This window comes from Solenopsis invicta, chromosome 6, assembly GCF_016802725.1.
Source record: "Solenopsis invicta isolate M01_SB chromosome 6, UNIL_Sinv_3.0, whole genome shotgun sequence".
NCBI classification, from domain to species: domain Eukaryota; kingdom Metazoa; phylum Arthropoda; class Insecta; order Hymenoptera; family Formicidae; genus Solenopsis; species Solenopsis invicta.
Genome location: NC_052669.1, coordinates 16,208,080 through 16,226,315, shown reverse-complemented (window position 1 = coordinate 16,226,315; position 18,236 = coordinate 16,208,080). Strand labels below are relative to the sequence as shown.

The 18,236-nt window shown below is 33.0% G+C and overlaps 1 protein-coding gene across 5 annotated transcripts; it reads right to left on the bottom strand.

Annotated features, from left to right (window-relative positions):
- Positions 1 to 13,283: 13,283 nt before the first annotated feature.
- LOC113005274 (E3 ubiquitin-protein ligase HUWE1-like) lies at positions 13,284 to 17,287 on the bottom strand. Of its 5 annotated transcripts, none has more exons than XR_005575024.1 (5): positions 17,182 to 17,287; positions 16,814 to 16,831; positions 16,271 to 16,459; positions 15,702 to 16,161; positions 13,284 to 14,545 (listed from the first exon to the last, which is right to left on the bottom strand). XR_005575024.1 is itself a non-coding variant. In XM_039450687.1 (4 exons), exons 1-4 carry the CDS (start codon positions 17,250 to 17,252, stop codon positions 16,113 to 16,115), a joined length of 327 nt encoding a protein of 108 aa, XP_039306621.1. In that variant the 5' UTR covers positions 17,253 to 17,287; the 3' UTR covers positions 15,432 to 16,112. The 5 variants fall into 5 exon arrangements, 3 of the variants coding, with proteins under 3 accessions (XP_039306620.1, XP_039306621.1, XP_039306622.1); XR_005575025.1 differs by having other exon boundaries at positions 15,728 to 16,161; XM_039450687.1 differs by lacking the exon at positions 13,284 to 14,545 and having other exon boundaries at positions 15,432 to 16,161.
- Between the last annotated feature and the right edge of the window lie 949 nt (positions 17,288 to 18,236).

The following is an 18,236-nucleotide window of genomic DNA, read 5'->3' as shown; positions in this document are numbered from 1 at the left end:
AATAACCATATGGGTGTAAAACAACTTACATTAACGTTGTCCCCAAGATACTACTTTAAAAACATGCATAAGTATATAAAAAGTGTTTGTCAAGTATGTGATACGTGCGTAAGAAATAAAACCCGTTTTGGAAATTTTAAATAACCGATGTCGCAAATAGGGCCAGCAAAAAAACCATTCCAGATAATATCTTTGGACGCAGTAGGAGGATTTGGAGGTAACAAATCACCAAAAAAATATCTACACCTAATTATTGACCATTTCACAAAATATGCGTTTGCCTTGACATCTAACACAACCAGGGAAAGATTTTATAAAATTAGGCAAAAACATTACAAAAAAAAGTAAAATAGAAATCCTCTTAACAGATCAATACTCCGGAATTAATTCACAAGATTTCAAAAAATATTTAAAATCAGAAAGCATAACATGTATATTTACAGCTGTAGACTGCCCATTTTCTAACGGGCAAAATGAAAGAACAAATCAGACGTTGGTAAACTCGATTCGCTGTAAAATATACGAAAACAGACAACGTTTGTGGAGCATTATAGCGAAACAATGTATAGAAAATTATAATAATACGATTCATAGTACAACAAAATTTACACCAAGTTACCTTCTCAATGGAATAGATAAATCTTTTGGACCGACAGAGTTGAATGAAAACAATTTGGAAAATATAGAGGAAAATAGAAAGATTGCATTTATAAACTCGAAAAAAATACACGAACAGAACAAAATGTACTATGATAAGAATACAAACCCGATTACATATAAAAAAGGAGATCTCGTATATATTCAGAGTAATAGCCGCTTAAACAGAAACAAATTGGATCCCATAAGAACAGGGCCTTTTAAGATAAAAAAGAAGATTTCAAACCTGCTATATATCATAGAGTCTGGATTCAAAAAGAAAGAGTCTAATATTTACCATGCAAGCAAAATGATTCCTTATATCCGACTCCCTGAACCTAATGTTTCCTCCTTCGGGGAGGGGGGGATGTAAGTTTGAACTAGTTCAAATTAACTCGCCAAATCCGCCCAACACGGTTATCGTCGGTACAGTAGGGATTGACGCTGAAGATGGCAGGAGAGGATCGATGGTGAATCGATAGACAACGTGATCGAGACTTGGACCTACTCAAATTCAATAGTTGAGATATTGTCGTAAATAAAAGTGATCCACTGGATTTACCGGTGAGAACTAATTATTAGAAGATTGTATACATGTTGTTGATTCAGGTAACTCAAGACTGTAAAAGCTTTATGGACAGAGTGTATATACATGATAATCTATAACTTCACTTTGAATAAATTTCAGTGTTAACTAGCATCAACAGCAGTATTTTGATTTATTATCACGGATTCTCCGTGGAATTTAAGGGAATCGAATTTTTTTTATTCTACTAATACTATCATTATTACTTCACATAATTAATTAAAATAAATACTCTTTTAAACTATTAAAAATCAATCCTTTAAATCTTTTCAATTTAAAACTTACCTTTCTAAATATAATATAATATAAATTATTAAACTTTTTCTATAAAATTAAATTATTACTAATATTATGATAATTTTTTATGTACTGTATATACACTTACCCTTAATTTTTTAAAATTTAAATTATAGTTTATCCCATAACTTACTTAACTAATCTATTATATTAACTATATCTACATAAAAATTATTATCATTATATAAATAATATAAATAATTAATTATAAATTAAATTTAATAAAAAAAAACTTGATATCATTAAAATTGACTAAAATATATTCTCTAATAAATTATTCTTAATAATAATTCCACATTAACTAAAATAATTTATTCGCTCTTTTAATTTCAAAAAAACTTTCATATCTAAAATCCTTAATTTAACAATCCCTGATACAAAAGGTACAACAATTTAAATTTCCTTTTATTTATTTTAATACATTCATCTACATTACTTTCTCTTTAATTTAATTTAATTATTTAATTTTATTCAATCCAACTTATATAATTAATCTATAATTTTAATTACCAAAATATTTTATCTCCCACATTTCTACATAAACAATTAGATATTTTATTAATCTAAATTATTAACTCAAATTTTTTTTATCTAATTTACTAATCCCTCAATTTATCTTAATCTAAATACATATTCCTATACACTTACTTTGTTACGACTTTTTTCACTTACATTAACTAATGAAAATGACGGGCAATTTGTACATATTTTATTTAAATTTCAACTTATTAAATTTAACAAATTTACTATTAAATCCTCTTTTATTACAATATTAAAATTATAATATCACTTTATCATAAATAAAATGTAATTCATTTTTATCCTAATAACCCTACATTTTGATTTGAATTTTAATTTTACTTAAATTTATCAATTATATAATTTCTATTAAAATAATTTTAAAACAACAATATATAAAATTATTTATTAGGTTAATCCTATCGTGGATTATCAATTATCAAACAAATCCTCTAACTATTTAAAATACCGCCAAATTATTTAAATTTCTTTAATATTATTTTTAATCTCTAATTTTCACACTTTAATTAATATAATAGGGTATCTAATCCTTACATACAAATAAATGGTTGTCCTCTTTAAACAAATTAATGTTATTAAAAAATGAATGTAGGGGGGGGGGTAAGTGTCAATTTTTCCGAGCACAATTACACAAGAATGATGCCCGTACGTGCATTTGATTCTGAGATATGAATTATGCATGTATTTTTTAGCCCGATTTATGTCATTCAGATACGTCGTCGTCGTCGTCTTCCTCTTCGCAAAATTTCAAAATAGTCCCCTTTGGCGGTAATTTTGAAAAGCTATATAAATATATATAAAAATTATTTCAAAAACTTGGTCTCTTTCTCTGTTTCTCACTCTCTCCTTTGTTTGCTCTAGTTCTTCGACTCTCTCTCTCTCTCTCTCTCTCTCCCCCCCCCTCTCTCTCTCTTCCATGCTTACGATCTGTACCGTTCTTTTTTGCTCTCTACCGTACTTCTACGCTCTTTCTCTTGCTCTCCCATACTTACTCTTGTTGTCTATCGTTTTTTCTTACTTTCTCTCGCTCTCCTTCGTTCGTTTTTACCATTCTTTCTCTCATTCTCTACCGCTCTCCCTTGTCCTCTTCCGCTCTCTCTCGCCCTCTACTGCTCTCCCTCGCTTTCTACCGTTTGCATTTGCTTTCTTTCGCTTTCCCCCGTCCTCTCTCGTTCTCTACCGCTCTCCTTCGCCCTCCCTCACTCTCCCTTCCTCTCTATCGCTTTCCTACGCTCTCTACCGCTGTCCTTCGCCCTCTACCGCTCTCTCTCTCTCCCCATCTACTGCTCTCCCTCACTTTCTACCGTTCGCCCTTGCTTTCTTTCGCTTTTCCCCACTCTCTTTCATTTTCTACTCTTCTTTGCCCTCCCTCGCTCTCCCACCCACTCTATCGCTTTCCTACGCTTTCCTACGCTTTTTATCGTTCTTTCTCGCTCTCTACCGCTCTCCTTCGTCCTCTACCACTCTCTCTCTCTCTCTCGCGCTCCACTGTTCTCTCTCGCTTTCTACCGTTCGCCTTTGCTTTCTTTTGCTCTCTCTCGTTCTCTACTGCTCTCCTTCGCCCTCCCTCACTCTCCTTCCCACTCTATCGCTTTCCTACGCTCTCTACCGCTGTCCTTCGTCTTCTACCGCTCTTTTTCGTCCTCTACTGCTCTTCCTCGCTTTCTATCGTTCGCCTTTGCTTTCTATTGCCCTCCCCCGCTCTCTCTCGTTTTCTACCACTTTCCTTCGCCCTCCCTCGCTCTTCTTCACTCTCCCTCCTTCTTTATTGCTTTCCTACGTTCTCCTACCGTTTGCCCTTGCTTTCTTTTGCTTTCCGCCGCTCTCTCTCGTTCTCTACCGCTTTCCTTCGCCGTCCCTTACTCTCCCTCCTTCTCTATCGTTTTCAAACGCTCTCTACCGCTCTTCTTCGCCCTCCATCGCTCTTTCTTTCACCCTCTACTGCTCTCCTTTGCTTTCTACCGTTCGTGTTTGCTTTCTTTCGCTCTCCCCCGCTCTCTCTCGTTCTCTACCGCTCTCCTTTGCCCTCTCCCGCTCTCCTTCACTCTCCCTCCCTTTCTATCGCTTTCCTACGCTCTCCTACGCTTTTTACCGCTCTTCCTCGCTCTCTATCGCTCTCCTTCGTCCTCTACCGCTCTCTCTTGCTCTCTACTCCTCTTCCTCGCTTTCTACCGTTCGCCTTTACTTTCTTTTGCTCTCCCTCGCTCTCTCTCGTTCTCTACTGCTCTCCTTCGCCCTCCCTCACTCTCCCTCCCTCTCTATCGTTTCCTACGCTCTTCACCGCTGTTCTTCGCCCTCTATCGCTTTCTCTTTTGCCCTCTACTGCTCTCCCTCGCTTTCTACCGTTCGCCCTTGTTTTCTTTTGCTCTCCCCCGCTCTCTCTTCTTTTCTACCGCTCTTCCTCGCTCTCTACCGCTCTTTTTCGCCTTCTACCGCTCTTTTTCGCCCTCTACCGCTTTTTCTCGCCCTCTACTGCTCTCCCTCGCTTTCTACCGTTTGCTTTTACTTTCTTTCGCCTTCCCTTGTTCTCTCTCGTTTTCTACCACTTTTCTTCGCCCTCCCTCGCTCTCCTTCACTTTCCCTTTCTCTCTATCGCTTTCTTACGCTCTCCAACGCTTTTTACCGTTTTTCCTAGCTCTCTACCGCTTTCCTTCGCTCTCTCTCTCTCTCTCTTGCCCTCTACTGCTTTCCCTCGCTTTCTACCGTTCGCCCTTGCTTTTTTTTGCTCTCCCTTGCTCTCTCTTGTTCTTTACCGTTCTTTTTCCCCCACCCTCGCTCTCCTTCACTCTCCCTCCCTTTCTATCACTTTCCTACGCTCTCTACCGCTCTTCTTTGCTCTTTTTCGTTCTTCATCGCTCTTCACTCTTCAAAAAGATTATGTTAAATAAATTTTAGGCTTACAATAAATCTTAATTTAAATAAATATTTAATAAGTTTGTTAGTGCATTTAAAAGAACTTTATATGACATTTTCTGCACTATTAATCTTAATAAAGACTATCGTTATTTTATAATTATTATTATTATAGTAAAAAATTATTACTTGTCGTAAAACGTTATTACTAAATCGTTATGAAAGATAAATTTAACGGTATTAGTTATATAAAAAAAAACGGGCGCGTTAAGTATGCTGCTGCTAGAGATTTTGCCCATCTTTGATTTTATCTGTCGCATAATTTGCTGCTCATTGGTACAGGAGTGTCCCATTAGACCACGTTGCGATTGATCACAGTCATTTAGAGCGACCGGTGTCTAGAGTTTTTCCACTGTTTAACACTGTAAGTGGCTGGTGGTCAATCGCAACGTGGTCAAAAGATTTCCATCCCATCGGTAATAAATACTTTCAATATTTTTGATTTCACTTCTTTTTGATGGTATTATATTTAATTTTATTTATTGCAGTTTTGGTTTAGTTTAGTTTGGTTTTTTATTTTAAAAAATATACTTGGCGCTTTTTTTACATTTTTAATGTTTTTTTTAGGCGGATTTCACAAATTTTTGCAAAGAATTTTGTTACCTTAATAATATATTGTACAAAAATATACTTAACGTTTTTTTTACATTTTTAATGTCTTTTTTAGGCGGATTATACATTTAATAAAAATATGCACAAATGTATATTATATAAATTAAATATTTTTTATGAAAATAAATGTACATGGTTTGTCCGTAAAGTAATAAGACTGGCCGTCGCGCGACGTTCCAGTTGCCAGCAGCGCGTTCCCTGCAGGTGGGATTTGTTATGGGGGCCCGCAGAAACGCGAGATCAAATAGACGTCTATTAGACCTCGAAGACATCTACGTCTAAAACAACATCTAGAAATATTAAATTTAGACTAAAATAACGTTTAAAATAACGTCTAGGAATATGAAATTTAGACAGCATAAAATTTTATATTATTCTGTTATTAGACGTAAAAGAATTTGATATTCACATTGTATAGAACAGTGGGTCAATTATAGTTGCGTTTTGAAAATCACTGATAAAAATTGATATGAATTTACTAAGGAAATGTATTTATTTTTTGATAAACTTTTTTGATTTTTTGTAGTTTTTGTACTTAAAATTTATATATCTCTTGATCACTACAAGGAAGTTGGGAACTTGCGACTCATCCCACTTTGCTTCAATTTGCCATAGTGGGACATGACAGATTGTTGTAGATATGGGACAGTTTAAGTTATACTATGGTGTAGAGCAAAGACATCGGGGTATATAGCGTTTATCTCTATAATAGCAAAATGCTTCCGTTAACTTACAAAAAAAGCAAATATATTTAGAAATAAATTTTAATACCTTTTTAATTAATTTACTAAAAATCGCAAAAATGAATAAAGTACATTGTTAAATAGTGTCGAATTATATCCCAATTTGATTTAGTTTTAAATTCCTGTAAGACGCCGTTGTTTATACTCGATGTTATTTTAATTACATAATATACTCGACATTAATTTAATTAAAACAATAGTGGTACATAATTTAACTATATCTTTTGTGTTAAATTTATAAATTTTAATACAAAAAAATATTAGGAGTATAAATAAGTTTCCGCCGTTTTTTATCAAAAATTGGACATTGTGACATTTTTTTATCAAAAATTGGACATTTATTGTGAAAGAACGGTACCTAATGTTTTATTCGAAGTATTGTCCATTGCTAGCCACTACTTTTTCCCATCTTTCTGGCAGCATACGGATACCGCGTCGGAAGATTGCTTCATCTTTTGAAGCTATCCACAAATCGACCCAATTTTTTGTATCTTCATAAGATGTGAAGTGTTGCTCAGACAGGCCATGCGCCATCGATTGAAACAGGTAGTAATCAGAAGGAGCAATATCTGGTGAATACGGCGGGTGGGGTAAAACTTTTCAATTGAGTGTTTCCAGGTTTTGATCGGCGCCGCAACATATGGACGAGCATTATCATGCAGAAGAATAACTTTGTCGTGTCTGAAGTAGTAGTGGGCACGTTTTTTCTTGAGTACTCGGCTCAATCTCATCAATTGTGTTCGGTAGAGAGCCCCAGTAATGGTTTCATTCAGTTTGAGCAACTCATAATACACGACACCAAGCTGATCCCACCAAATACACAACATGAGCTTTTTTCCATGAATGTTCGGCTTGGCTGTCGATGTTGAAGCATGGCCAGGTGGTCCCCATGATTTTTTCTTCTTTGGGTTATCGTAGTGGATCCATTTTTCATCATCAGTGACTATACGATGCAAAAAACCCTTTCGTTTATGCCTGGCAAGCAGCATTTCACATGTGAAAAATCGGCGTTCAACGTTTCTCGGCTTCAGTTCATACCCATACAGCACAGAAAATTCCAGCAATATTGCAGCAATGTTGCAATGTTGCAGATTGCAATGCAATATTACGGAAACATTGCAGAAATATAAATTAACAATATGCCCGCAACATTGCATTGCATATGCCAGTAATATTCCGGAAACATTGCAATATCATAATTTTTTAATAAAGTAGTGGCAATAAAAAGCCAAAACAAAATATTCGCGTATAATAATATATTAACTTAATTCATCCATAATTATTCATCCGCATTTAGCAAACTAAGATCGAGCGACATTACTAAATTTTCCGCTAAATCTCTACATTCCCTAACAGTACAACCGTCCATCGACTGTATATCGACAACTGTATATCGACTGTAAGTCGACTCATCCAAGTCAAGCTTTCAAAGTTGACTGCAAATCAACTTTGCATAGACGTCTAGAGACATCCTTCAAATGTTGATTCTAACATGTCTAGAAATAGGAATGGTCCCGTCGTGCTGTGTGCATCATAGTATTGGTAAGAAACATAAATATTTATATCAATAGACGAAATAGGTCCATATATGAAGAAACCTCGATCTACAGCCCAATAAACAAACAATATTTTTTAATTGTTTTTTTGATAAAAATTTTTTCATATTTAATTTAATTATTGTATTATATTGATATATATTTTTTAATTGCATCTTATTTAAACAAATAACAAAAAAGTTATTCCAGATGCTATTCTGCATTTGCAAAATTAGTAAAAAAAACTATAATTTTATATTTATTTATATAAATATTGTGCTTTAATTATACACATTTCATTTTTTTGATAACGTATATTGACCTGATCGACAAGTTATATACATATATCAGCTTAAAGGTGTTCACAGGTCATCATGAGGGATCAGTTTGCAGTGATCACGGAGGTTAAGCAATGTTCACCGGAGTCGCAACTTGGATGGGTGACCGCTTGGAAATTTCCAAAAAAATATTCCCAAAATGTTTTTTGCAAAAAATGCTTTTTAAAATGTTACACAAATATTGTTTTGTTCATTGGAATTATGTGGTGTAATAATATTTATGTAAATATTTTGAAAAAATGGGATGTTTTAATGCAATATTTCAAAAAGCGGACATCTTAATGTTGCTGCAATCTTCCAGCAATGTTGCAGCAATGTTTCGCAATCAAAATGCAATATTACAATGTTTCAATGAAATTATTCTGCAATGTTCCTGCAATCTCTCTGTGCTGTATGGGTATGGAACCCAGTTTCCTTGTTTTTGAATCATTCCCAATGATTTTAAGCGATGTGAAATTGCTGGTTGAGTCACTCCTAATGTAAGTGTAAGTGCTTCTTGCGTTTGGCACGAATCTTCATCTAATAATGTTTCCAATTCCGCATCTTCGTACACTTTCGGCCTTCCGCTATGTTCTTTGTCTTCGACGTCAAATTCACCGTTCTTAAACTTGTGAAACTATTCACGGCAACTTCTCTCACTTAAGGCAGCCTCACCATATGCTTCTACAAGCAATCGATGCGCCTCAGCTGCAGATTTCTTCAAATTAAAGAAGTAAATCAAAAGCTCCCGCAAATGACGCTTATTCGGCTCAAAACTCGACATTTTCGCACGAAAAAAGATATATGATGCTGATACAAAATCGCTAATATTTTAAGGTTATGTTGTTGCCAGATGTCCAACCTTACGATATAACGTTTTACAACAGACAATTTCAACCATAACTTACTAGTGGCGCCATTTTTTGTGAAACGGCGGAAACTTATTTATACTCCTAATATATGTGATTCATAATCTTGTTTTTCAAAATGCGCAGAACACACAGCTGTTTTTTTCGGTGGACACCAATATTTTAAGTTAAGTGCTTCAAGCCTTTTATTTTTTCTATTAATATCTTTTGGTAATCTAAAAATTACGAATTATTTAAATACCTTATTATTATTATTATTTAAATACGTATAAACATAATTTTTTAATTAAATAATAAATTTCTTGCAAAAATTAACCAATAGATATATTCTAACTTACAAATGAAATGAAAATTTTTCTGTTTCTTTTTCTTGCTGCTCCCAATTTTTTCTATTGCAGTTATTCCGATTACTGCACCCAGATACAATGCAATAACTTATTGTAAAATATTCAAAGAAGCACGAAAGTGTATAATTGAATAATCACAAAATGCAATAAAGCTGTATGCAGTTTGAAGTGACAGCTAAGAGCTGAATGATTCCGAACAATTCCGAATCAAACCGATGTGCTGGTAGTCGCCCCTTACCGCTAATCTCAGCGCCACCCCTGTCCTATCTAACAGTATAAGCTCCGTCTACCTTAGTCTATGGTTGTTTCATTAATCATAACTGCGAGTATGTAGAAAATGGTGACTTCTCAGTTTAGAAAATTTCCCCATGGACAGAATCAAATTCCATGGGTGTACATTAAATACACAACCAAAAGTACTCCCAAGAATTTAAATTAATATTTTTGTAAATATTTAATAAATATTTTAATAATATTTTGAATAAATATTTTCATAATCTTTTTCTGTCATGTATATAAAATATGTATAAAATATTTCTATAATATTTATAAAAAAAGTTATGATAAATATTTATTAATATTTATCATAAATATTGTGTGCTATCTGGGTATAACATACATATTTCATTGAAATATATTAAAATATATAAATAAAAGATTTTAATTAATTATGATGTTAAAACACATTTCTTTATATTTGGAAGAAATATTATAAAAAGGAATTGTCGAAAACTATTTATAACAAGTTATTGGAAATTTTATACTAATAAGTTTTTAACACTATTATCCGTCAGTTGCCTGAAAACAGTTTTTTTCCTATTGCCTTTAAATAGTCTTATACAAAAGAATTAGCAGCTACGGTATAACAACATGACTGCAATCAAAGAGAAACTTGTAATTAGCAAGTATTTCTCCTTTTATGCTAAGAATTATGCATTGGGTGCTTTCCAACAAGAGACACAGCCCATAGAGCACAGAGAGATCCCTGATAGCCAAATGACCGTACTCAGATGACATTTTGCTGTCACTTATTCCGCATTCAATTTCATCAAAGTAGAACCAAGGTGTTTCTACAAACTGTCTATTGTTCTGACGTCATTAAAGTCTTCATTTAAATTCAGCAAATTGCCAGCAAATTGTTATCATGCGTGCACTACATTCAACTGATGTGTTTGATATCAAAATGTCAGCAAGTCATCATCATACATGATATCTACACGTGAAGCTTTGTTGTCAGCAATTTGATTACTATTCTAGTAGTAATTTTCTGCAAGACTGCAGTAAATCTTGCAGCAGATTCTTGAAAGATTCTGCGAACAGAACGTTATGATCTACTTTCTCATACTCAATTCTTCTGAAAGATTCTGCAATTGAATTCTTGCAAGAAATTTGTATATATCTGCTGCAATATTTGCAAAATTCTTTCACCAGAATATTAATGTAGTCTCAAGATACTTCCCTGCCGAAAATATGCGATTAAAATCGATTTAAAAAAAAAGTAATTCAAATTGATTGGGATTTCTACACCATAGATATAAAATTTTATGTAGAACAGCGTTCTATACTCATACACACGTCATGTTTTAAAAGAATGAGAACGAGTATTCGTCTCGATGTTACAACATGTAGCTCCTAAAAAGCTATATCCACACAAACTTGCATATGCCCGTAAGCATATGCACAATCATAACCATAATAAGGGTCAATTCAGACGAAGTTTGCATAGCTGCATAACCATATGCATAAGAAATGAACCAATCACATATCTAATAAGAAAAGTGCTACACAAATGTATCTTTATATGTATACGCATATGCAGCGTCGTAAAGAAAACGTTCAATCGTCACTGTAGAATAAATATTATCAAATTGACATATATATATTCCGTGGATTTGTAATATTATATTATGCAATCCGTGTTGCTCGACATATCCTCTGAAAAATCTAAAAATTGAAATATGGAAGCTGAAGAGTTATGTGCTTTGTCATGTTTGAGTTATATGTTATACAGACGTCGTCGACATCGTCTATTAAAAAAACATAAGAGAAGATGGTGGTGTCGTCCAATTAATACATTAAGATTTTATCAAGGAGATTTTGACCATCTCTTTCAAGAATTGAAACAAGATTCAGATATGTATTTTAAATATACACGAATGAATGAAGATACTTTTAATTTATTATTAAGCAAGATAGGATCATATTTAAAAAAATCTAATTGGCGAGCCTTGCCTCCAGAGCAGCGTTTGATTATTACACTCAGGTAATTGTATAAATAAATTCAATTTTGAACCTTGTTATTGATATCTAATTCTATATATAATTACAAGATTTTTCGCCCGCGCTTTGCGCGTGCTCAAAATCTATTCCCCTCTTCCCAAATCCTCCTCACTCATTAATTAGGAGCATCAATAGAATTCCATGAAACCTCCAATTTCCAACTCCATAATAGCCATCCCCATAAAATTCTTTTGGTACCAGTTTCATCAAAATCAACAAAAAATTAGAACAATTTTAGCACTGGTTTCAAGAAAATTGATCCATTAATAAAAAATTATCCATTAATAAAAACTTATCTTCCAAAAATTAAAAAAATTTTGGAACTGGTTTCAAGAAAATCGGTCAATTAATACTTATTATTTCTCGAAATTTGAATAATTTCCAAACCGGTTTCCAAAAAATCGGTAACGAAAAACTATACACATCATGGCACTCTTCGGAAAATTCTACCTCTATTTTATATACTTTTAGTAAAAATTTGGTCCACTAAAACGAATAAGTAGTTCGCGGTTAGACAGACAGACAGACAGACAGAAGACGGTACTTATATAGATAGATAGATAGATAATAAAAAAGTCCTTTTTCTTGAAAATAGGTTTCTTGCAACAGGTGACCAAATGACGTCAATAGCATTAGCATATCGCATTAGATTATCAACTGCTCATTCCATAGTTAAGGAAACATGCGAAATAATTTCAAACGTACTTAGTACTGAATATCTTAATCCACCAACATTGAATAAGTGGAAAAATATAAGCACGGGCTTTTTGGCAACGGTGGAATTTTCCAAACACAATTGGTGCAATGAATGGAAAGTACATCCAGATACAAGCACCACCAAAATCTGGGAGCTTATATTTTAATTATAAGAAGACTTTTAGCTTAGTACTCATATATTGATCATGAGTATAAGTTCATTGTAGTTGACATAGGTGCTTTTGGCAGTGATTGTGATGCTGGTGTTCTATCCAAATCAGTATTTGGAAAAGCATTATATAATCGCACACTTATCGCATGAATAATATATCGCATGAAACAAGGAAATTACCTGGATGTGATATAGAATTATCCTATTTTGTCGTTGGTGATGAGGCTTTTCAGTTGCATAAAAATGTTATGCGTCCCTATTCTGGTCGATACTTGAGCGATAACAAAAGTATATTTAATTATCGTTTATCACGTGCAAGACGTACAATCGAAAATGCTTTTGGTATTCTAGTATCAAGATGGCGAATACTTCGTCGCTCAATTTGTGCTCATCCATCAACTGTTGATCGATATGTTTTAGCATGCGTAAATTTACACAATTTTTTAATGACTGAAAACGCCAAAAAATCATCATGCGAACAAACATACTGCCCAACAAACTTTGTCGATCATGATAATGATATGGGAACAGTAATACCGGGAAGATGGAGAGATGAAAACGAAGGAATAGAACGTCTAAGGCCTTGCAGTGCACATAGGGCAACTCGTGAAGCATACGAGCAAAGAGACATTTTAACTGAATATTTGCTATAATCCGTAGGTGAAGTTACATGGCAATATGAACGTATACATGTTGGATCTACGTATCATACGTTATACGAATAAATACTGTATCCAGTACTATTTTTACTTTTTTATTTCTGTATCAAAAGTACAAAAATATACATATCTATGTGCTGAATTACATATATAATTAATGCAAAACAAGTGGCAACAATGCATATAACTTAATATCACTTTTACTTTGGTTTTGATTGTAATGAAATGTAAAAATTTTAATACATTTGAGCAAAATAATATTTATTATCATAGAACACGTTAATACGTCTTAAAGTTATAAATAAAAGTTTATTTTCAAGCAAACAAAAATTTTATGCTTATTTTATTTGTAATAGAAAATAAAATAAAAAAGAAAATAAACTAAAAAAAACTTCAAATAAACAAAACGTTTAATATAAGTCTTTTAGTGCACAACAACTTATAAAGCATAAAAACAACAAATTAAATATTATCCACAGACAAAATTATGTAGTAACTAAAAAAAAAACAAAAAATTATCAGTCTTATATGCTTTTGTCCATGCAATGAAACTTAACATTTTGACTTAAAATGTTCACTTGCACTTAAAATATTCAATTGCTCTAAGATTGCTGTATATTTGTATGCAATTATGCAAACCGTACTGCAGTTGTACAACAAGAACCGTCTCGACATGAATCAATAGGTTTGTTCTTTGTAGCTGAACTGGCTACACTAGTTCAGAGTTTATCTTTTTTACTCCACATTGGAAAGAAAAAGATAAACTCAACTAGTGCAGCCTCTTCAGTTACAGAGAGCAAACCTAATGTGATTTTAACATAATTGTTATAAGATGTAATAAAAAATTATCTTTAAAACTCATATAAAATCTTCATAATCTTTCCTTTTAATTGTGTCTTCCGTGGTTCTTCTATTTTACGTAATTAAAATGCAATTGTGCTATCAAAAATATCATCTTCATCCATTTTTTGTTTACCTGAGAAATGTTGAGACATAACAGATGATAAATTCATAAACGATTTGTCAACTTCGTCCGCTTCTTGAATAAGTGTACATTTTGCTTTGTTTTTTTATTTCCTGGCATAAATTTTATGCATGGTTGCATTGATGACAAAATTGCTTTATTTTCTGGCGTAGATTTTATGCATGGTTGTACTGGTGACGAAATTTCTTGATTTTCTGGCGTAGATTTTACGCATGATTGCATTAATGACGAATTTTCATTAATACTTGACGATAAAGATGGGGTTGAAGATAGGGATGGAGATGAAGATACAGATGATGAAGACGACAGTATTGATAATGGTGATGAAGATTTTAACACCTCAGATGGAGCAGAAATGCTGAAAAGATTATAATTATTTATTAGTTTATGTAAAAAAATTATGACTAAACCAGTAAATATTTTACCATTATTTGCAACTTACAAACAAAAGAATTAAAGCTTTGTTAAATTATTACTAAATGAGTTGAACAGTGCGTTGCATTGATGCCTGGGGTACCGTTTTTAAGGACCACGTTTCTTTTTTAGTTATTTTTACGTTCATGACCAAATGCTGCTGTCAATGATCACCGCAGCATTCAGTCCATAGACATAGGATTTATAGACCGAGCATTCAAGGAGTGGGGACGTGAAAAACTAGAAAGAGATAGCAAGTTTTGGACCACTATTCTGTCTTTGTCTAATGATGCGCGTGGGGAATCTTCACTTGTTTTTTTTTTTATATTTTGACGTCTACAAACATAATAAACTGATAAATTTAACATTAATAAAACTAAGAATAAATGATTTATTTACTGAAAAGAAACATGCTTTTAATCAAGCTCCATTGATGGATCATAGAAATCAATTGATTTGTATTCTCTTAGAAAAGTTTTTCACTCTTTGTATACATCATTATGCTGCTTCTAAGAATAACAAAATTAGACAAATAAGATCTAAATTCACAAAACTCATTTTATTTAAAAATCAATAACATATATTATATATATAGATATATATAAAGATCAGCAGAGTTAATTTTTTTATTACTATTATGCCAGGTGCTTTAAATGTTTATTCAATACTTTATTGTTTAAATTTTAATACACAATTTTACATTATATATAATTTTATATTTTGGCACTTTTTCCAATGCTTTTCAATTCCCTTTCATTCTTTTTTCACATTCACTTACATTTCCTTTTTCTTTTTCCCTAACCTTACCGAGAGTTTCGTTACCTTTACTGTACCCCCACGCGCGTCATTAGACAAAGACAAAATAGTGGTCCAAAGCAGGCTATCTCTTTCTAGTTTTTCACGCGAGAACTTTACCCCCACTCCTCGAATGCTCGGTCTATAGATCCTATGGCTGATGGCAGAAAACGAGATGTAAGTGCTTATGTCTAACGATAGTCTGATAATATTTAGTTATAACCCATTAAAATAATATTTTAATATTACTCATCTTGTCTGTTCGCGCATTTAATAAATGAAACATTCAACATAACACATCTTACATCCTTACGGCTTTTCTCTGCCTTACCCAACGTCACGTTACGTCACGTCACTTCTCTTACGTCTCGTTCTCTGCCATCAGCCTATGTCTATGATTCAGTCATGAACATAAAAATAATCAAGAAAGAAACGTGGTCCCTAAAATCAGTACCCCAGGCAACAGTTTTATATATAACATTGCGTATAACAATTTTTGTAAGTACGTTAAAAATTTTGCAAGCAATAGGCTATTGCACGTCCGGAATGTTATCACTGGCTGTAAAGATCCAACCATAAGTTTGGTCTCTAGAATATCATCGATTGAACGCGAAATTGTATCGATTGAAATCGAAATTGTACTGGAGCAAATTCTGGTAAGCTTATGCAAATCCAAATTCTTTGGTGCATTCGTAAGTCGCCTTGAGTAGATTTGTTTAGAGTTTATCATACGTCTCGTACACTGGCAAATCCAGTTGATTGAAACTGCAATTAAAAAATACAATTTTAGTCTTGTAATTTTATATTAATTTAATTTTAACTTATACACACATATGACAAGGTATTAAAACAATTTCTTTTTTCATATATTAACCAAATATGTGCAAATGAAAGCCTATCTGTCAACTTGTCTTCTCTGTGAATTTGGAACTTTTGTATGCCGTTCATGCCTTCTAACGCAGCAAAACTTTGTAACGGCACTTTAGATGTACCAGTGATAAATTGTAAGAACTTCGAACAATCCGCTTGATTAAAACCTTGCAATGCACCAGAACCATTGAATCTGTGAGTGGAAAAAAGATGGTATAATTCAAGTCTTTCAAACTTGAGCTAATACAAAATATCAAAATGTACCTACACACCAGAACCATTGAATCTGTGAGTGGAAAAAAGATGGTATAATTCAAGTCTTTCAAACTTGAGCTAATACAAAATATCAAAATGTACCTACACATCAGAACCATTGAATCTGTGAGTGGAAAAAAGATGGTATAATTCAAGTCTTTCAAACTTGAGCTAATACAAAATATCAAAATGTACCTACACACCAGAACCATTGAATCTGTGAGTGGAAAAAAGATGGTATAATTCAAGTCTTTCAAACTTGAGCTAATACAAAATATCAAAATGTACCTACACACCAGAACCATTGAATCTGTGAGTGGAAAAAAGATGGTATAATTCAAGTCTTTCAAACTTGAGCTAATACAAAATATCAAAATGTACCTATAAAGACGTAGCAGTGTATTTATGATACTCAATATTTGCTTTAAGATCCTCCTTTAAGATATTTACAGTAAGCAAGCCACCGATCAATAGTTCAAGTTCTTGTTCATTAAATATGAAAATTGGTCGTTTAAGCATAATATCATAAAATCCTTCCAAGAATAGACCTGTAATTAGAAAGATTTAAAATATAAAAATAACGTAGAACGTGAAAACGTAATTAAACAAATAGTTAAAACAAACAATATCTTTCTACTTAATTTTGGAAAATTTACTTACTGCTTACAAATTGCTCCAGTCATTTTCATTTGACACATGAGCCTAATATATTCAAGTTTGGTCTTTTCCATAACAATAACTGTATCACGTCCATTTGGTATTAAATTTCGCACATTGTTGACGCCAAATTAATTCACCTAGAAACAACGCATGTATTAAGTTAGAAAAAAAATATATATATATATATTTTATAAATTCGCTTTATAAATTCGTTGTTACAACAACGATGATCTGAGATGCTTAGATGTAGTTAAATAAATTATAATTATAACTGTAACAAATATTTAAAATTTTCATTTTTTATATTTGTTGTAGTTATAATTTATTTAACTACATCTAAGCATCTCAGCTCATCGTTGCTGTAATGACGAATATATAAAGCTCAATTAGACCAAAACCGATCAAATACGGAAAATGTGCGAATATTTTTTTAAAAAAATCTATTTGAAAAATATTTGCGAGTATACTTATCTTATATTTCCTCCAAGGTACCCAAATTTTATTTGCGACACCTTGTATACCAACGTTTGACATTTCGCGCTAACCTCCGCAACTACAGTCGTTCTCATCTCTCGTTATAGTTGCGCGTTCAGAAATGCATCCCAAAAAAAGTGTCGCAACTATAATGAAAACGACTGTACGCTATGTTGGGGTGCGCACGATTGGACACCACCACTCACAGCAACCGATGCCTAGAGTTTTTCCGTTGGTTTGGTTAGATAAGTCAAGATGATTGGTTGGTGTCCAATCGTGCTGTGTCCAAAAAAGTGTCACCCCGCTATGTTTACGTCCTATGCAGCAATATGGCGTTCTTCATATTAAACGCGTGATTGGTCCATTTTCTTATGCATATGCTTATGGGCTTATGCAAGTTTGTGTAGATATAGCTTAAGGGCCTCGCACATGAAATGCATAACATAACATAAGCACAACATAAGACTGATGGACCAATGACCATCCAACATAAAGTCGCCATATTAATTTACATAAGATTCCTATTGGTTCAGAGGCTTTATGCTACGTTTATGCTCTGTTATGCATTTTATGTGCGAGGC